The sequence below is a fragment of the Cynocephalus volans genome, chromosome 5, assembly GCF_027409185.1.
Source record: "Cynocephalus volans isolate mCynVol1 chromosome 5, mCynVol1.pri, whole genome shotgun sequence".
NCBI classification, from domain to species: Eukaryota; Metazoa; Chordata; class Mammalia; order Dermoptera; family Cynocephalidae; genus Cynocephalus; species Cynocephalus volans.
The window spans coordinates 157,966,027-157,985,182 of NC_084464.1; the positions used below are offsets into that span (position 1 = coordinate 157,966,027).

The 19,156-nt window shown below is 41.5% G+C and overlaps 1 protein-coding gene across 1 annotated transcript in view; it reads left to right on the plus strand.

The window, feature by feature from the left end:
- The window catches only part of IGF2R (insulin like growth factor 2 receptor), a 103,525-nt gene that overhangs the window by 4,089 nt on the left and 80,280 nt on the right, over positions 1-19,156 (plus strand). The window contains exon 2 of the mRNA XM_063096166.1: positions 14,549-14,688. Coding sequence (XP_062952236.1) covers positions 14,549-14,688 — 140 coding nt within the window. The remainder of the gene's footprint in view (positions 1-14,548; positions 14,689-19,156) is intronic.

Sequence of the window (19,156 nt, forward strand, 5' to 3'; positions counted from 1 at the left end):
TACTGACAGATTCCCAGGAAATGAATGCCTGACTGGACCTCATATCTTTTATCAGCACTTCATAGAGGAGTTTTCATTTATTCATTTATTATTTTTTTGGCAGCTGGCCAGTACGGGGAACCGAACCCTTGACCTTGGTGTTACAAGACTGCTCTCTAACCAACTGAGCTAACTGGCCAGCCCACATATGGGGATTTTAAAAGATGGAATTGAGAAAATAATTTAGCTCTTCTCCTCTCTATTTTAATCTTGACATATAACTGTATTGTGCTGGGCAGAGAGAATTCAGTAGGGTTCCAGAAATGGGTCTATTGGCAGAAAGTAGCTCTTCACTTTGCAGAGCTGTTTGTTTTCTTCTTTTGATTGTCCCAGCCATGGAGATCTCTTGGTAATGCGCCAGCTGGTTATGGATGGTGTGTGAGGATGTGGAAATGGCTGTTTGACTTTATGTGACCTGCCAAACTATAATCTGAAGTGGTCGTACCGTTTTGTATTCCCACCAGCAATGCAGGAGAGTCCCAGTTGTTCCACATCCTTGTCAACACTTGGTTTTGCTAGTCTCAATTTTAGCCATTTTAGTGGATTTGTAATGGTATCTCAGTATGGTTTTAATTTTCATAGCCCTGCTGACTTATGATGTTGAACAAGAAAAGAACATCTTTTCTTGTGTTTGTTGGGATACCTAATTATGTTGAACATTATCATGTGCTTACTGACCATTCGGATATCTTTCATATTGTCTTTTAAAAATAATCTTTTGCTCCCCCCCCGCCCATGAATACTTTTTTCCCAGTTGTTTTTTTAAAATTTATTTTATTATTTTATTTTTTTATTGGTGGCTGGTCAGTATGGGAATCCAAACCTTTAACCTTGGTGTTACAAGGCCACACTCTAACCAGCTGAGCTAACTGGCCATCTCTTTTGTTTCCCCAGCCTTAGTCTTGCCTTTTCATTTTCTTAGTGATATCCTTTAAAAAACAGATATTACTAAAATTTGGTAGATTCCAACTTACCAATTTCTTTTTATGTTTTATGTTCTTTGTAGCCTAAGAAATCTTTGCCCCAGAATTTCTCATCCATAGCACTGTTGACATTTGGGCTGGGTAATTCTTTGTTGTGGGGAGTATCCTATGCATTCTAGGGTGTTAAGCAGTGTTCCTGGCCTCTACCCATTAGATGGCAAGAGTATTGCTCCATCTTCACCCCCCACCCCCCACAGTTGCAACAAATAAAAATGTCTCCAGACATTTCAAATGACCCTTGGGGGGGGTGGAGCAGAATCACCCCCAATTGAGAACCACTGGTCTACCCCAAGGTCACAAAGATTTTCTTCTGTTTTCTTCCAGAAGTTTTATAGTTTTAACTTTTATATTTAACCCTATGATCAGTTTTTTAAGTTCAGTTTTTGCGTACGATGTGAGGAAAGGGTGAAAGTTGATTTTGTCCATGAATATATCTAATTCTACTTATGAATATTTTATGTAGCATGCTCACAGCTGTGTTTTTAAGTGAGATTGGGCTGTAGTTTTATTTGCTGTGCCGTTCTTGACTGATTTTGTTACAAAAATATGTTTGCTTTGTGGAAAGAGCTGGCTAACTTTTAGTATTTTTGTACATGGTGGAACAGTTTTCATATAAGATGGACCTTTTCTGTTCCTTAAATTTTGATAGAACTCACCAGTACAACCATTTGGGCCTGGTGCCTTTGAAGAGGTAGAGTATAGTGGGCAAGGAGTTTCAATTATGATTTCAGTTTTATTCTCCTTTGTTCAGATTTTATAATTTTTCTTGAGCCAATTTTGGGAATCTCTGTTTTCCTAGAAAATTATCATTTTAATGTATTCATATAGAAATATATAGCATGCTAACTTTTTATATTTTTGAAAATATTCTTGGTATCTACAGGTAAATTTTAAAAATTCCTGATGTTTATTTGTGTGCTTTTTCCCCTAAATACATTTACTAAAGATTTGTTTACTTTTTTTAGTCTTTTCAAAAGAACTAGTATTTTGTTTTGTTTACCATCTCTATCACCATTTATTTTCGATTTTATTAGGTTTTGGTTTTTATTAGTAACTTCATTTTTCTGTTTCTCATTTGATTTAAAAGCTTTCATCTTTTAGTTTAAATCGTTTTACATAATTAAGCTATATGTTTTGTTTTCCTGAGCACATAGCACTCTTACAGATTTTGGTACATGTTTTCTTTTTTTTTTTAATCGCTCAATTCTATATATTTCTTTCTTGGACCCCCAAATTCTGTGAGGGTACTTCAAAAAAGTTTGTGGAAAAATTAAATTAAAAGAGAATATGAATTCTTCCATGGACTTTTTGAAGACCTCTCATGTCTACTTCAATTTCCTGGACCTATTAAGTTGTTAGAATCTTTCTTTCAGGTAAATGGATTTTGGGCGGTTATTTATTTTTTCCATTGTGGCCAGTACATATGGTGGAATTTATCGACATTTCCCTTGTGGCTTAGCACCTAGTCAACTTGAGAAAGTTTTGTGTGTTTGGAAAAACTGTTCTGTGTTTGGGTCAAAGTTATTAACTGTGCTATTTAGCTTTTCTTCATCCTAACTTATTCTTTGTCCCGCGTGATTTGTCTGTTGCTTTTATACTTTGTGTCTGATTACCACGTTGAGCAGGCGTTGTGGAAGGCTGTCCTTTGCCCGTCTCCACGCACCGATTTTGCCATTGTTCATAATGCTCTTCACCTTCTCAGTTGTTCTAGCAAGGTCTCTAGTTGAAGGATGGTCGCAGCTGCCTGTTCTGTCTGCGCAGATGCTATAGCTTCCATCATCCCTTTGAAGATATATTTTAATGTCCTGCCCTGATTGCCCTGTTAATTCTTTTTCCTCAGGCCCAATTTCTTTGGTTTGACTTTGCCGTGTCTTTTTCATGGTGTTGGAACTCTGTGACTGGTGGTTTCCAATTGTGCTCTGTGCAGTAGGTCTCCTTGTGGACATTTGTTGCCTCCTGTACAGCTGTGCGTGGTAGGCTGGAAGCCGTTGTTGGAACTTGGCTTCAAATTGTTTTTGGGGAGAACAGGGGATGGGCAGGGCGTGCCTGTGTGGCTGGTCTTCATCTTAGGTCCTTTCCCATCCTCTCAAGTATCATCCCCAAATGCTGTTCCTGCCAGGAGACAGCTGCTCAAACCCCTGTTGATTGCTCTTGGCAGAGTCTGGTGTGTCCTGCTTGTAGCCTGAGACAGGAGATCTGGATTATTGAGTTGGCTGTGTCAAATAACTGCTTTTCTCTGGATTTCATTTTCCTCCTCAAGAGAGGTGGGAGTCAGTTTTGGAAGTCACTGTCCTGGTTTTGAATTTGGTCTCCCTTTACAGGCCTCGGGCAAGTTAAGACTTCTGGGGTCTTAATTTCCTTATGTGTTGAATCACGATACTGTTTTTAGGATCGCTAGGTGTGCAAATTATAATGCACTTAAACGTCTGGCACATGTCAGTGTTCATCAGTGGTGTGGTGTGGAAGTTAGTACTTTATCTATAGAGTTGCTGCATTAGATAAGTGTTTTTTTTTTTTTTTAGCTTGTTACTGGGCATTCAGGTATTCTCCACTAGTGTCTTGGGGTTTCTGTCTCAGCCAGAGGGCATTTCTCCTTCACTTGTTTCATGCACTGGCGCTCCATTTGACATACCTTTTGGGAAGGAAAGGTTTCCACTGTTTAACAAAGTTTTAAAACTGCTGAACTGTGTGATTCTCTGGGTTCATTTTGCATTCAGAATTCTGTGATTCTGAGTTATGCAGCCTTCAGGATTTCTTTCCAACTCAAATTCCCTTGAACAATGAGAAACTTGATGATAGGAGGTGTGGGTTTTGGGTGGCTGCCAGGTGCCATATGTTGGGGTGGGTCCTGTGTCCTTTCCTGCTCCACCCTTCTTCCTGCAGTGCCTTCGCTCTCAGCTGGGAGCAGAAGGGCCACAGCAGTTGCACTGTCCAGGGGGAGAAGAGAGAGCCTCCTTGTCTACCTCTGGCAGGCAGCAGGAAGTCCAGCCGACTTCTGCGTGGGTGTCAGCAGTCCGGGGGCTCTTGTCCTTACCGACACCTTTCCAGGCTTTCGTGAAGGGTGGATCCCAGGGTGTCTGCCGTAGGTGGGAATGGGAATGAGAATGCAGGCGCTGAAGTGGACATGAGGGTACTTCGTAAACTCCACCTTGCTATACAACTTAAAAAAAATAACCAGCTGCTGCTAGCTAGGTTTTTGAGGTGCCCAAAGCAATGTGTCATGTGCTATTTTTGTCTGTGTTAGCCAGTGCAGAGGGGCAGGTCTGTGTGAATCCTCCGCAGTGAGGGGAATCCAGTCCCTCTAGTTCCTGCAGGCGTGAAACTTGCCCTTCAAGTCAGCTAGAGAACTTTGGGGGGATTTGTCTTTTTCCTTTTGGGTGCTTTTAGATCCCTGGGCACGGTCATTGTTCAATAAACATGTAGAGGGCAAGTTCCTCAGGAAGAGGGAGCAGATTCCTACAAGTATTATGGGTCATAGAGGAGAGTTGTAGGAAATAAGAGAAATTGTGGAAGTATTCATCTTAGTTTTGTTTTAGGATATGGAGGGACCGAAGGAAAGATTAAGGAATGTGTGAGCAGCGAAAAGTGGCCTTTGCAATTCGGTTGTCCGTGAGCCTTGGAGGAAAGTTCAAGAGGTGCCTTTTTCATCAGAGCCTTGGCACTTTAGTGCTGTGGGTATTCTTCATGCCTGTGTGTGTGCTGTAATAAAATGTGCTGGAGTGCACGTGGAGAGCTCACTCAGGAGTAGGTGGACCATTGGATTTTGATTGCATGTAAAATTAATCTGTTGCCATCTGAATATCTGTACTCCAAAATCAAGTTCTAGATTTTAAAACAGCTATTTTGTACTTAAGAACCCCCCCAAAACTCCCTGTTTCTCGCCCCAGCCTGCAAATAGAACACCAGGCCACCAGAATAGAAGTGCTAAAGAAGTGGGTTTCCTAGAAGTGACAAGGGTGCAGCCTGTGACTCATCCTCATTGTTCCTCTGAGGCCCCTCCCTTCACCTGCTGCCAGTTGTAGAGGCGTCACTTTCCACACACACAGGGAGAAGCCAGTATACCTCTCTTTTCTGTCTTCAGAGTTGACCCTTCAGAGAAGGCAGGACAGGCCTTGACTTTGCTTGACACCTGGCGGGGAGGGCTAGAATTGGAGCAGGTGGGGCCCATGAGTCGGGCAGTCTCTCATAGAGTCCACATCCCCAGGCCTTTCTGTAAGAGGACATGTAAGCAGGGAGCAGGAGGGGGTGACGGAGTGAAGCATGCTTGGGCTGAGGGCCGCCCTGGTGGGGCCATGCCTGACATATCTGCAGCAAGGCAGAGGGGCCAGCCTGGCTGGAGCAGCCTGAGCCAGCATGAGAAAGGAGGGAGGGGCAGCGAGAAGTAGCCAGGCCAGGTCTCAGAGCTGCTGTTGTGACTCCGGCTTTTACTGTGAGGGAGCTGGGAGCCCTGGAGGATTTTGGTAGATTGTTGGAAATGTGGAAGTTCTGATTGCTTCCATTTCCTCAGTGGACTAGGAAGCAAGATCATCAGTTAGGGGTAGCAATTTGGCACACGGCTTTTTATCTTCAAGTTGCCCTGAAATTGGTGACGCTTTTTACTGCAGCAATGTAGCACGGATAGCACGTGCTCTGGAGTGGGACAGTCCTCTTTCAAACAATGGCTTGGCCACTGTCTGACTTTGTGACCAGAGGCACGGTTGCGACCTCACTCGGCTGTCTCACTAGGCTGTGGTTTCTGTGTCTGTGAAAAGGGGCAGGGGGCAGCACCTACCTGGAGAGACAGGTGAAGGTCGAGCAGTGATGTGCATAAGTTGTGCAGTGTGAGTGCCAGTCATACAGTTGCTCCAAGATGTTCCCCTTATTCTTGGATGACGTGAGACAGTGCTGTTCTTTTTATATGAATGCATAAAGGTGAGAACTGCTGTGGCTCTATCGGAGTGTGCTGTGTGATTCCTTTTCCCCAAAGGGGTGTGAGGTTTTGCTGATCCATATGTGCCAACCTGAAATTTGACCCCAGCATCTTCGAAGCATTTTCTCCTGAGTCCACCTAATTGGCCTTTGTAAAGAACTAGCACCCAACAGTGGCCCCCTTAGCATCGAGAGCTACCTAGCTGAGTTGACTGCCCAGAAGTCACAAAGGCCAACCTTCCCTTGTAGTTAGGGCCGTAATGGAAGGGCGCTAGATCTGGGGGAAGTTTTCCAGGACTTCGATGACAGGGCAGAGTAGGGGGCTGAACATTAAGATATGAGTTCTTTGCTGTGGGCTGGGTTAACTCTAAAGGCAGTTAAATTCAGACATTCATAATGAAGAAGGGGATTTAACCTGTGTTACAGTGTTTCTTTACATACGTGAGGTACAGAGTATGAGAACATCCAGATAATTTCTCTGATTTTAAAAAATGTTCTCACAGTAGGGTTTAGGGTTGAAATCCTGGCCCGCGTCCTGATCTGAGCAAAAAACACAGCAAGGGTTGCAGAGGGAGGACAGGCCATTCCTATTTCGGTAGCTTTATGTTGTTGAGGGGCAAATGACAATTTACTAAAAATTCCATGCATTGCATTGCTGTGAACCCGTTTTAGGAAGAATGTGTCCTGTCTCCCCACGCTGTTCCTCTGCCAGAAGTTTCAGATTTATCAGGTCTCTGCTCTGGTGGGAGCGGCTAGTGACTAGATGGTGCAGGGTCGGGCAGGCCCGGAGTTGCTGTCCTATCCCGAGAAGTCCCAGGAAGCAGCGGATCGTGTGCGTGCCGCGCCTCCGCCCCCTGGTCTTCTGTCTCTATGCTCAGCTCCATCTGCTCCATGGAGATGGCCCCAGAGAAGAGCTTGTCCCTCTCCTTTCCAGTTCCTTGCCAATGTTATGTGACACTCCTTTGGGAGGCTCCAAACCAACCAACCTTTTTTGAACTCCATTTTTAAACAATCCAGATCCTTCTATTGACTCAGATGAAAGCTTAGGTCATCGTCTCTTTCCAAAGCTCTACATTCCTGGTCTGGTTTTTTTCTCACAGTGACCTTGCTGGTTGGCTCAGTTTCGTAGACAAGGAAGTTGGGGCTCAGAGAGATTAAGTGTGTCTCTCACAGCCTGTTGGTCAGCAGTGAGGTGAGATCAGCCCCAGGTCTGTGGGGCTCTTCCCACAGTGGCCAAGGCACCTTTCAGAGGGAAGCTCACCTCTCTTTTTATTCCACGTTACCTCTGTTATATCCACTCATGATGCAGATTTTAGAGACATTGTCCTGGTACCTTAGGCGCTGACGCTGACCTGGATGCTGTGTTCGACTTACAGCTTCCAGCCAATCTCTCTATCCGATTGGCTTCCTGCTTCTAGAGCCTGCATAACTATCACCAAACACCAAAGATTTGTGTCTGGCACTTCCATGCTGCTGCTTCTTCTTTTTTAATTGCAGGCCCTGTATCTTTATCCACAGCTTTGTGGGTTTGTTAGAATAGGAAGTGAAGTACTTCCTATATAAGCTTTGGCCATGCCCTATCAAGCTCATGTGTTCCCCAGCCTTCAGAGCAGGGGACAGAGTCATCATGCCAAATCAGATTTTTTTCTCTTCTAGTGTCAGCAGCAGAAAATTGTTGACAACAGTGGTTACATTATGCTCTTGACATTCTGTTGCAAATGTCCATTGTGGGAACCCTGCCTTCCTCATGCTCTTCTTCCTGCCCCCTGCCCCCTCTTTTTTTCCCTTTCTTAGTTTAGGAGATGACCAGATTTTTGAAGGTTAATAGGCTGGATGTATGAGCTGAGAAACCATCTGACAATGATAAGGGGGCAGTTGTGAGCCAAATGATTTCTTGAATATTCTGTTAGAGGACTTGGATGCGTGCCAGAAGTAGGAAAATCTTTTTTGGATGTTCAGGTTGGAAAGACTTTGTATTCCCTTTGTCTCCAGAGTGTTACATTTGTTGCTCACTCTGGATTCAGAAAAATGTTCCTCTAGCTAGCTAGTGACTGTGTGCTATGCGAATTTAGCTCGTATATCACCAACTGGGATTTTTTTTTTTAAAGGAAACCAAATTACAGATTCATACAGGCTTGTTAATTTTATTACTGATTTCATCATACCTCTGTCCTCCTTTATATGCTGATAATTGTAAGCCAGTAAGAAAATGTTTAATAGCTACATGACCATTACCATAACTCCAAGACTTGCAGGGAGTGAGTGCACTAAGATGTATTTCAAAAGACTTAGGGGTATGTGGCAGTAAATGAGGAAGGAACAGAGTGAGAATTCATGGAGATGTTTTGAGTTGGAGGGAAGGAGCCCAGTTTTCTAAGATTTTTTTCTTTAAGGGGTTGGGCATACCGTACATTTTGACCATAGAATTTTACATACTTTATTTTAGATATTAGCTGTTTTAAAAATGAAAGAACTCCAAATTGTATCTCGCAAAGTACTGCAGTTTTTCAGGCTTTCAGTGATGACATACATGAAAACTTTGAGAGGTGTCACACCGAGAAACCAATGTCAAGTAGTTTAAAAATACTGTACAGCTGTATCCCTGTGGCTTTTTCTTTTGAACTTTTTCTTTCTTTCAGAGGAGGCTTTCCCAGCCCTAGGCAGGCGCGCTGGCTGGTTAGTTTGCTTCTTCTTGCTGCCCCTTGCTTGGTTTGGTCTCGACCAGAATGGCATTAGACGTGGCATTTGCTGGAACAGTTCTAGGAAAGTAGAAATGCTTTCCTGTCTCTGGGTTGGTTGACAGTCTGTTACTTGTGTGCTTCCTTCTAATTGGTAATCTGCCAACACCTTTCAGGATATTATGAAATTTAAACCAAATGAAGTTAAAATGGAACCCCTGTGCCACTGAACAGACGTGGAGTGACTGTAGTACCCCAGGATGGTTTTCAGGAGAAGCGATGAGATTACAATCAGGAGCAAAACGGTATCAAGGTTTCTTTAAGGGAAAGATTCAGATGGTGTGCTTAACTTATACGGTTAAATTAATTGCCCATGTCTAAGGTATGTTTCAGCTCCAGAGTTCACTTTGAAATCAGAGATCTTGTAGAGTCGTTTGCCTTGTGTGTGACTTCTTCCCCTCGCCCATTTCCTGCTAGGCCTGACAGTTTGATTGTAGGATGTTCTGAGTTATTGATGACACTATTGGACTCTCTGCCAAGCAAAGTAGTCAATTTAAAGGAGAGTGTGAATCTGAGATGAGGAAAACAATATAGATGTATTCCTTCTTAGTGGAGTCCACAACCAGCTTGGATACAAATAGCAAGGAGAGAATAGCCAGTGGGAAGGAGCGGGCTGAGGGAATTGATATTATTTCCATGGAAACCAGTTGGGTGTGGGAAGAAAGGTTGCAGAAGGCGATGCCTCTGGTGTTTGGCAATTCAGACTGTGCAAGAGAGAAAGCAGAAGTGGAGTCGGTATAGTTTAGCAGAAGTTTAAAACTTGGGGAAGAACTTCAGCTAGGAAAAGCATATGATCTGTTCGTTGATCAGCATGGCATGGTGCAGTCTGAATCTTCAGAAAGTTCACAGCTTTTTCTTAGAGGCCGTCCTCAGATGGGTTCAACCACTCGGAGAAGTCTGCCTTCACTATCCAAGTAGTTACCGTGTGAACTGGGACATTAGACATGAAACGGGAATTTTTACAAATATCTGTTATTACAAGGAGCTGTAAAGGAACAAGTTTAATTTTTCTGTATAATTAGCATTTTATTGAATCAAGTTGTACAGAAGGTGGGTTGGCTGTTAGTATAACAAGGAGCTTGGAAATCTTCATGCCCTACAGAATCCGTCATTTTAATGGCATTTATTGTGACAAGATTTAAACTCTAAAGATTTGTGGAATGTTTTGCCAGTTGCAATGTTGTAATTGAAATTAAATATTTTCTGAGAAGTTAAAATGTTTTTTAAGTTGAAAATAAATGAGGCAGTTTATGTTAGTGGTTAAGCAAGCACTTGTCCTCAGGGTTCAAACTGACCTGGGTTTATTCCTGGCTTTGTCACTTCATAATTGTGTGATGTTGGGCAAGGTCTGAATTTTTCTGAGTCTTGGGATCTTTGACTCCAGAACTGAGGAACTTGGGAGCGCTGAGTAATGGTGTCAGTGCTCTGGGTGAGGGTTTGGCTCGGGTGTCAGCGCCTGTGGGTGAGAGTCTTGCTGGGATGCGTCCTTGGTCCACTGGCCCAGTTTCCTTCTCAACCCACTGGCCAGTGTTGATTCTGCAACACCAGTGGTAGTTCTGGGGAGGGAGGGCACTACTGTCCCAGAGTAACGGCGTGGCTGGGGATAACAGAGCTGGCGCCAGGACTGCGGATGCCCCAGGGCAGCGTGGGCCTGGGCTGCAGGAGTCACCGTGGAGCGTGACTGTGTCTGCAGCTGTCGGGCTTGCTTCAAAATGAACTTGTTTTTTTTGAGAATGGGGCAGGGGGATCATTGGCCAAGTACATTTTGCACTCTGAAAAATGAGGTAGAATAGCAAGGATTTTGCTTGCTTTTGCCAAACCAAGTTTCTTGTGCAGATAGTTTTATATCCAGAGGAGCAATTCTAACTGGGATTAGGCGGCCTCCTTCGAGGATATTAACTGAATTTTGCCAGGCCGGGACAGCGGGCTGGGATTCTGGGTGATGTTTCCAGTTGACAAGCTGCTTCCTCCAGCGGTTCTCCCTGCCCCCCTCCCCGCTACCGACCTCCTGCTGGTTTCCCTCGGAGGAGATGGAATGTAGCACAGATTCAGTGACTTTTAGAAGACTTGACATCGATAGGAATGCTAGTTTCAAGAAAATGCCGACTGGACTTTCTTACTTATCTTGCTGCAGAAGTTGCTTGTTATAGCAAACATATTTAAAACATTCTTATGTGTGTGCGTGTGTGTTTGAGTGAAGACTGCATTTCCGCACAGCTTGCAGATATTTTCTTCCAGAGGCTTATTTCTTGCTAAAATTAAAAATTTAAATATTACAGCTTAGTTTTCTCTCTGATCTAATATGTTGATTTCATTTTGTTCTTGGGAGTCTTTTCCTTAAGTCTTTACTTGCAAAATCCCAAATAACGTAGTCTAGAATGTAGACTTTTCTGGGAATCTCAGCTGAATGGTCTCACTTGCTTGGCTGTTAAATGAGCTGTTCTGCTGTGGAATAGTTTCCCAATTTTGGCCATACATGTTCGCTTCAGGTAGAAAATTTTCTAATAGACAATTTCAGACAAAAGTTTATTATTCCTCAAAGATATCATTACATTTTATTTAGTCCATAATACTTTTGTTGCTTCTGAAACCATTCTCTGTTTCTATAATATGATCATGGTGCTTTTAAAATTTAGAATCAATTTAAAGAATTATTTAATTTTTGGAATGATTTTAGCCTAGGCCATTCTGGCGGCTCGTCCTTTAACCTGGCAGGAAATCTACAATTATCTAGTTTCAAACACATAATTTCTTAAGTACTATCAGATATTTATATGACTTTCAAGTTTATTATGAAATAGTCTTTAAAAAATATTTACAACTAGCGGAAGCATATGTAAATAATGTAATCTAACCAGGGTACATATCAGAGTACATAATAGTTTTTGGAATGTGCTTTGTGAGTTTTCAGAGAGATTAGTTTAACCGAAGGACTATTCCTGAGCTCCTAAAGATACTAGATGCTAGCTGTGTTTGTTTTTAAAGCAGACATGAGGTCCGTTGGAATCAGTGTTTCAAGTACCGACCGTCTTCAGGTGCCTTGGTAGTGTGGTTTAGAAACGTGCCGTGACCATTCCTTCGTTTTTAAGTGATGTCACTGAGAACTCAGGTATTGGTGCCTTCACCAGAGTGCTGCTCTTTGGGTCTGTGAGTGGCATTGAAGGCACCAGCCTGGAAGAGGGCTGCCCTGTGCTAAGTGGTGAAATCAACACCCCCCAAAAGTCAGTGTTCATGTGCTTTAATAGGGTCCTCCCCTCCTTTACTCCCATAACCACTTACATTCTTGTAACTCTTGACAAAACAAATATGAAATGCGAATAGAGAAAAGAATGCAATTGAATACCCGTTTCTTTCTAGGAACTCTGATTTCCAGATAATCAGGACAGTATCCCACATTTTACTCTTTCACCGTTTTTCTGCTCTCTGAATGCACAGACCCTTTACACTTATTTTAATATCACCTCTGCAAAAACAGCAGTGGATTTCTGTTTTTAAGAAGAGTACAGCATTTTAGGTACTGTGTGCATTTCTTCAGAGTTGATTTCTATCAGTGACTCATTTCAAGTGATGCCTTTATATACCTCTGTCATTCTTTAGGGTTGTGAAATACTTTAACGATGCCACTGCTAAGGTTTTACATTTTCTGTTAAGTATCCTGGAAAAGCTTGTTCATGGCTTCCTAATAAGAGATTAGCATTTGTCTTAGTTAACCATAATTAATAATAGAAAAGTTTTACTAATACTCTTCAGTAAAAATACTAGCTTAAAATCTTAAGGAAAGCGTTGTAGTATCCTTGAGTGGCCTTTCTTTGCTTCAGGTATAAAATGGAAACTGCTTCCTCTGATCTGCAAGATCCCTGTGTGCCCAGCCCCATCTCCTGGACCTCCTCTCCTGTTCTGTCCTCTTACCCTCCTGGACCGGCCACATTGCTCCCCTTTCTTTCCCATGAATGTGCCGAGTTCTTTCCTGCCTCAGGACCTTGGCAGTGGTGGTCCATCTGCTCAGAATGTTCTTCCCACCGTAATTCTTCTATTTGTCATTCAAGTCTCAGAGCAAATACCATCTCAGAGGACTCCCTGGTCTATCACCACTACTCAATCATTTCCCGCCACAGAGCATGCATTAGTAGGTGGAATTATTCTGAGTATTTGTTTACTTATTTTCTGTCTCCACCCCACTGGAATGTACACTCCAAAACTGCAGCAAGTACTTAAGACATATTTGTGAAACCAAAGAACAGGCAACGGAGACAAGTCTTTACTGATGATTTTTTTCTCTGTGCCTGGTGATACTTGGGTTATTTTCTCATGTCGTTTAATCTTCCTGATTCTAGGAGATAACTCTTAACATGTTGGTGATGAAGAAGCAGAGTTTAGTAGTAACTGCTTTAAAGCCTGGTGTCACCCCGATGCCAGGCACTTGACAAGTACACCAGCCTGTTTTTCAGGTTTGTAGCAGTTTAGTGGCTATCAGAACTTCCAGGGGAACATTCCACCACCCTGCTGGAATGCTTATGCGTGCTTACACCCCTTGGCTTCTTGGCAGGTGAATCAGATTGGCCCCAGACCTGTGTTCAGGGGAAGCTGGGTGCCTCGTCTGCCAGTGACCCTAACAGGGCTGTTGTGGCTTCTCCTCTGGAGGGTCTACTGGGCCAACTCACTCTAGTCAGAGAGGGATGTGCTGCCTGGTAGTTTTGTGCAGTCATTGCCCTGATGCCTGGTGGATGGGATCTCTGGGAAGTGGACTGCTAGGGAGTGTTTTCTGTCATCAAGAGGGTACTGTGTTCGGTAAATAAGCTCCAGATAAATATGAGCAATCTCACGCTTGGAGACCTCAAAGTCTCACCCCCAGACCCCCACAACTCCTGGGTAGGCCTAACCTAAGCAATTCTTTTTTTTTTTTGTCTTTTTTGTGACCGGCACTCAGCCAGTGAGCGCACCGGCCATTCCTATATAGGATCTGAACCAGCAGCGGGAGCGTCGCTGTGCTCCCAGTGCCGCACTCTCCCGAGTGCGCCACGGGCTCGGCCCTAAGCAATTCTCATTTAACCTATCTTCCCTTCTTTCAGCAATACTGTTGAATTAAAGTTAATAAGGTAATTTTGTATTTGCAAAGGAACTCTGCAGTTATTCCTCCTCTTGTTTCTACCCTTGCTGAGGAAATGACCCCCATTTTACAAAATGGACAATACATTCTCCCAGGGAAGAGTAGAGAATTAAGAATAATTGTTTTGACAGAACTGACAAACGAAGTATTATGTCCCGAGTATACGGACTAATTTATTAGCAATTACTCAATGTCTGCTTTGCCAGAGGCTTGAACAATGAGTTTTAATGCCTGACGTAGTGAATCAACCTGAAATAGACTGCCTGATTTCAGATGAGACAGTTGACCGATCTCACAGCTTCAGTTTGTCAGTTCAGATCTGAAGTGTGGTGGTAAAAGTAAAGCTGGATGGAGAACTGGCTTTCATGCCATAACTGGTTTTTTAATAAAATAAAGAATTAAAAACAATCCTCTGGCTTTTCAGCATTTCAGTGTGATTGGAAAGGTTACCATCATATATTCAACATAATTCTTAAGAATTCCTTAGCTGAGTTGATATTCTTAAATTAAAGGTAGAATCTTAGTATTTTGCTGATTGTTGAGTCCTGAGGTGCCTTCAGAGTGGATTTAACCAGAGTGAGGGTGGTATTTAGCGGTTTCTGTCTTGGCTTCTTTTCAACTTAATATACTTGACGTTAGTATTTTTGGCTAATGAAAGTGTGCCTTCTAGTTTGTGGTAGTTCTAAGCAAATGTGGCTTGAATGTAAAACTAGAGAGAAGTTAAATTATTGGCAAATCAGTGACAGTGACAAGTTGTTTTTCTTCTTTTTCAGTTATACATGGGAAGCTGTTGATACCAAAAATAATATACTTTATAAAATCAACGTCTGTGGAAATGGTGCTCTTTCCCAGTGTGGGCCATCGAGTGCTGTTTGCATGCATGACTTGAAGAAAAACAGCTACCGTTCAGTGGGTAAGTAAACACTACCCTTAAGTTACCAGATGGGCAATATGATCCCAATTTTGCAAAAATGACTGCATATAGCTATATACAAAATTATGTAGGTTTATAATATCTAATATGCACTTTATGTTTTATAATAGTTAAAAGTGGTAGCAATTTGAATGTCCAATATGAGATAAAATGAGGTTAAACCATGCACATGTGTATTTGTTGTAGAAAGATGTTTTCTGTGTGGCTCTCCCTTCTCACCCATGTTTTTCTTAAACCTTATCTTTCCTTTTATCTCTCATTCACCCACATTTCCCTTAGTGCCCAGCCTCTCTACTCCCTGTAGCCTTCAGCTTTCTTGTGTGGTGGTTTGATTCTCAGGTAGTATGTCTTCACAGTAAAGAAGGTCACTGGCGTTAGGGTTATATTTAAAATTAAATGGTCCTGAGGACTGGCAGTCTCAGAGAAAAAAGTGCAGCCCTTTCTTTCCTAGGGTTCGTTTCATTTCCCCCAGTGTATGCGTTTTGGATCATGATCCCTTTCCTTTGGTGAGGAAGAAGGGTCCACGTGGATGACAGCCCTCATAGGTCACAGGAGTGAGGTGAGGGCACATGCTCAAGGAAGGGCCGCAGGCCAGACATCAAAGCAGCATGTGTTGCCCTTGGGCGTGGCGGCATGAATGTCTGTGTGGACCTTTGACCAAAGCAGTTTGAATGGTGAGGTTTGATCAAGGTGGACAGTCACGAAATGGAGAGGGTGTGTACGGGGACTGTGGGGGAGCTGGAAGAGAAGGCTAGGTAGGTTTTTGTGTTTGGGAGGGGCTGCTTACTGTGGTAGCTCCATCTCGGCCATTTTGAACGGAAATTCCTAAACGCAGTTAAAAGGGATTTTTAGAAAGCAGTGTTTAGAGCAAGACGATAAGGATGTGCTAGGGTTTTCTGGTTGAGGCCCAATTCCTGTTTGATTTACCTCTCTCTCAACTAAGAGGCTATCCAGACCAAAAACACTGGTAAGAGGGATTTGAGGCCCAGGATAGAGATCTGAGAAAGCACCAGCTTGTTCTGAACTCTTGGGTCAGACAAATTTTACAGTTTGATGATAAGCTTAGAAAACTTACAGATGAGATTGCCAGTTTCCTCATTGTGATCTTTTGGCAATTCACAGAGAGGCTGCAAATGAACCTGTTGGCCAGTGTTATTCAGGTTTTCAGAAAGGGGAAAAAGTAGTTTTCCTCTTGACTTTATTATAATACTTGACTTTAATATTTTTGGCTAATGGAAGTGTTTTGAAGTTTGTGGTAGTGTAGTATAATATAAACTGATACCAGATACAGGTAAGTCACTAGGAGGGTAATTTGTGAGATTGGTGTGGCTGGACAGGATTTGAGTATGACCAAGTTCTGTAGGCTTTGAAAGCCAGGAAGGAGAGTTGATATTTTCTGGTAGGTAGTGGATCCATTACAGATTCTTTGTGATGGTAATGGGGGAAGCCATGTACTAGAAGATGTTTTTAGAAAGCTGGGCCCAATGGAATAGGAAAGTTGTTTAAAGGGAGAGGCCGAAGGTAACTCAATGAGTAGAAGCTGTGTTACAGGTTAAGTTGATGATGGTATAAACCAGTAGTGTCCAATCTCAGTTTTACTCTCAGACACACATGACATACCTTTCCCAGAGCTTCAGACTCCCAGAGGGAGTGACGATGTGTCCTATACCTTCAGGACTAGCAGTAATTGTTCCTTTTCTTTAACTTAAGAAAGCAAAGTATATGAGTCAATGAGAATGACGTCAATATTAGCATAGAGATAATCTTGAATTTGATCTAATTTTAATGTGTGTATACAATAAAAATGACTAAATTTGTTGTGCACTTCTATGCCAAGTCTTATACTTTTAAGCAAGATAATCTCATTTAGTTCATTCAGCAACCTTTTGAAGTAGGTGATTTCATTTTCCTTATTTTATAAATGAAGAAATTGAAGCACAAAATGGATAAGCAATTTGCCAGAGATTGTGTGGCAATGGATTTGAATGCTGACAGGAGAATGCTGGAGCCTGTGTATTTATTCAGGGCTGTGGTGTTATATTAGTCAGAGGGTCACATCAGACAGGTATAGAGCTAAAATGGGAATGAGGATAGGAAATCTGAATGTGTAGCTCTGAGAAGACAGTTGAAAGAATTTGCTAGAATGGAAAAGTTGTGAATTTTCAAAGTTATAGAAGCTGGAGCTCCCAATAGATCAGAGGAACAGAAGAGCTAGTAAAGAAACAGATCCAAATATATATGGGAACTTACTGTAAAACCAAATAATGGGTGTAATTAGCTCCTTGTTTGTTAGGAAACAAAGTTAGACCCTTCCCTCATATCCCATACAGAGAATACGGATCAGTTAAAATTTGAAAGTAAAAAGACAATAGAACATTGGAAAAAACTTAGTAAAATATAAATGTAATCTGGAGAAGACTTCCTTGGGGAAACCTGGAAGCCATAAAAGAAAAGAGGAACATTTCTGACTGCATACATTTTAATGACAAAAGGCACCCCAAAGACAAAAGACATGCTAGAGTGGGAAGAAATTTTTCAGCATATGTGCCACAGTGCTATTAAATTAAGAGCTTTTCTTAAAAATTGATAAGACAACCCAGGAGAAAAATGTCAAAGTCTAAGAACAGGCAATTCACATAAAAAGAAATCCAGATGGTGAATACAACTTCACTAGTAAGTGAGGTGTAAATGCAAATGAAAGCAATAATGAGATCTCATTTTTCTTTAATTAAATTGGCAGACATTTAAATGGTTGAATTGTAGAGTGCTGGCAAGGAGCCTGGAAATGGGCACATTTAAATATTGCTGTAGGAAGATGGTTGTCTATAACCCTTCTGGGAAGATACTGTAATTGTCTATGTGAGTTTTATAGTGCCCTCAAGGGCAGTTTTGTACTAAAAAACTAGTATTAAGACCTCAACTTTGGTTTAAACAATATTGCCTTATTTTAAATTAAAAAATACATTAGTTCTTCCTTAGGCAAATGATGTTATTATGTACATATGAATCTACAGATTTTAGCAATCATTTTTATAGGACCTATGCATATTTGGTCACATTTACAACCTAATCTTTACCACATTTTAAAATGATTTATACATTTTATATACTTGATTTCCTTTTTAAGTACTTCACATATTCAATTTAGCAATTAAAACTTCAGTTGAATTAAAACTTCTTTTCTTCTTCTAGATAGTAGAAAACATGTAAGCTGTCTTCAAATATTTGGAGGGTTATCATGTAGAAGAGGAAGCAAACAGAATGAGGCCCAATGAGTTAATAATTCTTATAAATTTAATAGTTTAAACTTGTAAATATGATAAACCTAAAATTCCCTAGCATGTTCTAATACTGTCACAAGTCTATTATCAATTGCTCAGTTATAAACTTTGAATTGGTGTTATGACATTAAACATTGCAAGTTTGTAAAAATACCAAATATGTTCACATTGCTCCTAACATCCCAAATATTAATACTATGGTTTTAATCTTTCTGAGTATTAAAAGCTGTCTATCCACTTGAGGAAGCCTGTCACCAGCCCATTTAACTGAGGTAATGTACTTGTTAGGGAACAGTATTATTTGAGGCTACTCACCACCACAGCCTGGATTCTGATTGGCTTCTTGTTGGTGACCTGGGTAGGACACAGTGAATCTAACTGTAGTTGGTGTGCCGAGTGACTTTATTTATTCTAAGGAGCCTGGCCCCTGACTTCAGTGATATTTATATTGTCTGATTCTCGTGTGCACTCACAGAAATCTACAACATCGATCCAGGCTGATCATGGGATTGAATTTTTCATCTTTAACTCTTAAGATGGAAAGATACCTTTTCCTCTTAAATCCTTTATTTGTTTTCTTAAAACCTATAATTCTATTGGATATTTAAAGTGATATCTGGTTGAGATTTGGATATGGCTCATGTTTTTATCAGACTTATGGTCTTTCCTGATAGTTTGGCAATGTCTGTTAAATTTTAAAACATATATTCCCATAACCTACTTTTGTGAATCTAACCAGTAGAAGAAATAGTACCATACATAGATATTTATACAAACATTTTTCTGTAGCACTTTTTATTGTGGCAAATATGCTGGAACAATCTGTGTGGCAATGGCTCAGTAAGGTATAGTTTTGTTTTGTTTTTCTTTCTGGTTTACTTGGTTAAATCATAAAGATTTATGTAGAAATTATGTTTTAAAACACGGCCAACATGAAGCATTCATTTATTTATAACAGATATTTGACTGCCAGTGATATCTAGGCACTGGGCTAGGTATTGGAAGCAAATCAGTCACTAAAACTTAAGACATAATTCCCTTTTCGCATGAAGCTTACATTCTAGCTGGGTGGGAGACAATGTAAAAAACAAGCAATGCCCAAGTAGTATGTCAGAATGTGATGAATGCTATAAAAAGGAAAAGGAAGGGGATTCAAGAATGCGGGG